General features: G+C 63.5%; 1 protein-coding gene across 1 annotated transcript; it reads left to right on the forward strand.

The window, feature by feature from the left end:
• The first annotated feature begins 321 nt into the window (after nucleotides 1-321).
• Nucleotides 322-1,633, forward strand: NXPH4 (neurexophilin 4). Its single transcript, XM_015615659.1, has one exon. The coding sequence runs from the start codon at nucleotides 322-324 to the stop codon at nucleotides 1,174-1,176; it is 855 nt and encodes a 284-aa protein (XP_015471145.1). The 3' UTR covers nucleotides 1,177-1,633.
• Nucleotides 1,634-1,639: the final 6 nt, after the last annotated feature.

The following is a 1,639-nucleotide window of genomic DNA, read 5'->3' on the forward strand; positions in this document are numbered from 1 at the left end:
AGGGTGCAGGAAGGAGGATGAGGAGGGTGCAGGAAGGAGGATGAGGAGGGTGCAGGAAGGAGGATGAGGAGGGTGCAGGAAGGAGGATGAGGAGGATGCAGGCAGGATGATGAGGAGGGTTGAGGCAGGAGGATGAGGAGGGTGCAGGAAGGAGGATGCAGGAAGGAGGATGAGGAGGATGCAGGAAGGAGGATGAGGAGGGTGCAGGAAGGAGGATGAGGAGGGTGCAGGAAGGAGGATGAGGAGGGTGCAGGAAGGAGGATGAGGAAGGTGCAGGAAGGAGGATGCAGGAAGGAGGATGAGGAGGGTTGAGGCAGGAGGATGAGGAGGGTGCAGGCGGGAAGATGCAGGCAGAGGGATGAGGAAGGGCACAGACACAGCTCTCTGCCCTCTCTCCCGCAGACGGTGTGTGCTGGCGGTCACGTCGCCAAGACCTTGGGGTACCTGGAGATGGGCACCTCCGGCCTCCTCAAGGATGTCCCCTACGGCACCCTGAAGCCCCCGGTGCTCGACCCCGGGCGGCTCATTCCGGCAGAGCCGCCCCGGGGCGCGGGGACACCGGCGGGCACCGGACGGAGCCCCTGGGACTGGCAGAAGAACCAGACGGCCGGGGAGCTGCTGAGCCCCCGCGCCCACCGCAAGCCCATCCTCAAATCGAGCCGCACCAAGAAGATTTTTGGTTGGGGCGACTTCTACTTCAACATCAAAACGCTCAAGTTCAGCCTCCTGGTGACGGGGAAAATCGTCGATCACATCAACGGCACCTTCAGCGTTTACTTCCGACACAATTCCTCCAGCCTGGGCAACGTCTCGGTCAGCATCGTGCCCCCCTCCAAGGCGGTGGGTTTCGAGGTGTTGGTCCCCGGCCCCCCAGCACTGCCGCGACCACCGCCCCCTCCCCAGCAGAGCACCCTCCCCGAGGGGCGCCCGGCCAAGGCGCTCAATTGCCACGTGGAGTACGAGAAGACGAACCGGGCTCGGAAGAACAAACCGTGCCTGTACGACCCGTCCAAGGTGTGCTTCACCGAGCACACGCAGAGCCACGCGGCCTGGCTCTGCGCCAAGCCCTTCAAGGTCATCTGCATCTTCATCTCCTTCCTCAGCATCGACTACAAGCTGGTGCAGAAGGTCTGTCCCGACTACAACTTCCAGCACGACAATCCCTACTTCGGCTGATGGCAGCGGAGCAGGGGATGGGTGGGGGAACGGGGGGGTTGCAGCACCCCGTTGTCACTTGGGGGCTTCTGTCACCCCCACACCGGCTCCCTCTTCATCACTGGAGCATCTCCGTGCTGGGTTGGGGGACAGCCGGTGCTGGGGGTCCTGGACCCCACCCAATGACATCCCATCCCTGCAGCATCCCTGTGCCACAGTGGGGTACACCCAGTTCTGGGGGTCCCACCCACTCACTGAGACCCCATCACTGAGTACCCCATAGTGGGGCAGAGCCCGTGCTGGGGGTCCCAGTTCCCCCCTAGTGACATCCCATCACTGGGGCAGAGCCAGTGCTGGGGGTCCTGAGACCCATCACTGGGGTACACCCATTCCTGGGGGTCCCCTCACCCACTGAGACCCCATCACTGCAGCCCCCCATTCTGGGGTACACCCGTTCCTGGGGGTCCCCTCACCCACTGAGACC

The sequence above is a fragment of the Parus major genome, unplaced genomic scaffold (assembly GCF_001522545.3).
Source record: "Parus major isolate Abel unplaced genomic scaffold, Parus_major1.1 Scaffold220, whole genome shotgun sequence".
Lineage (NCBI taxonomy): Eukaryota > Metazoa > Chordata > Aves > Passeriformes > Paridae > Parus > Parus major.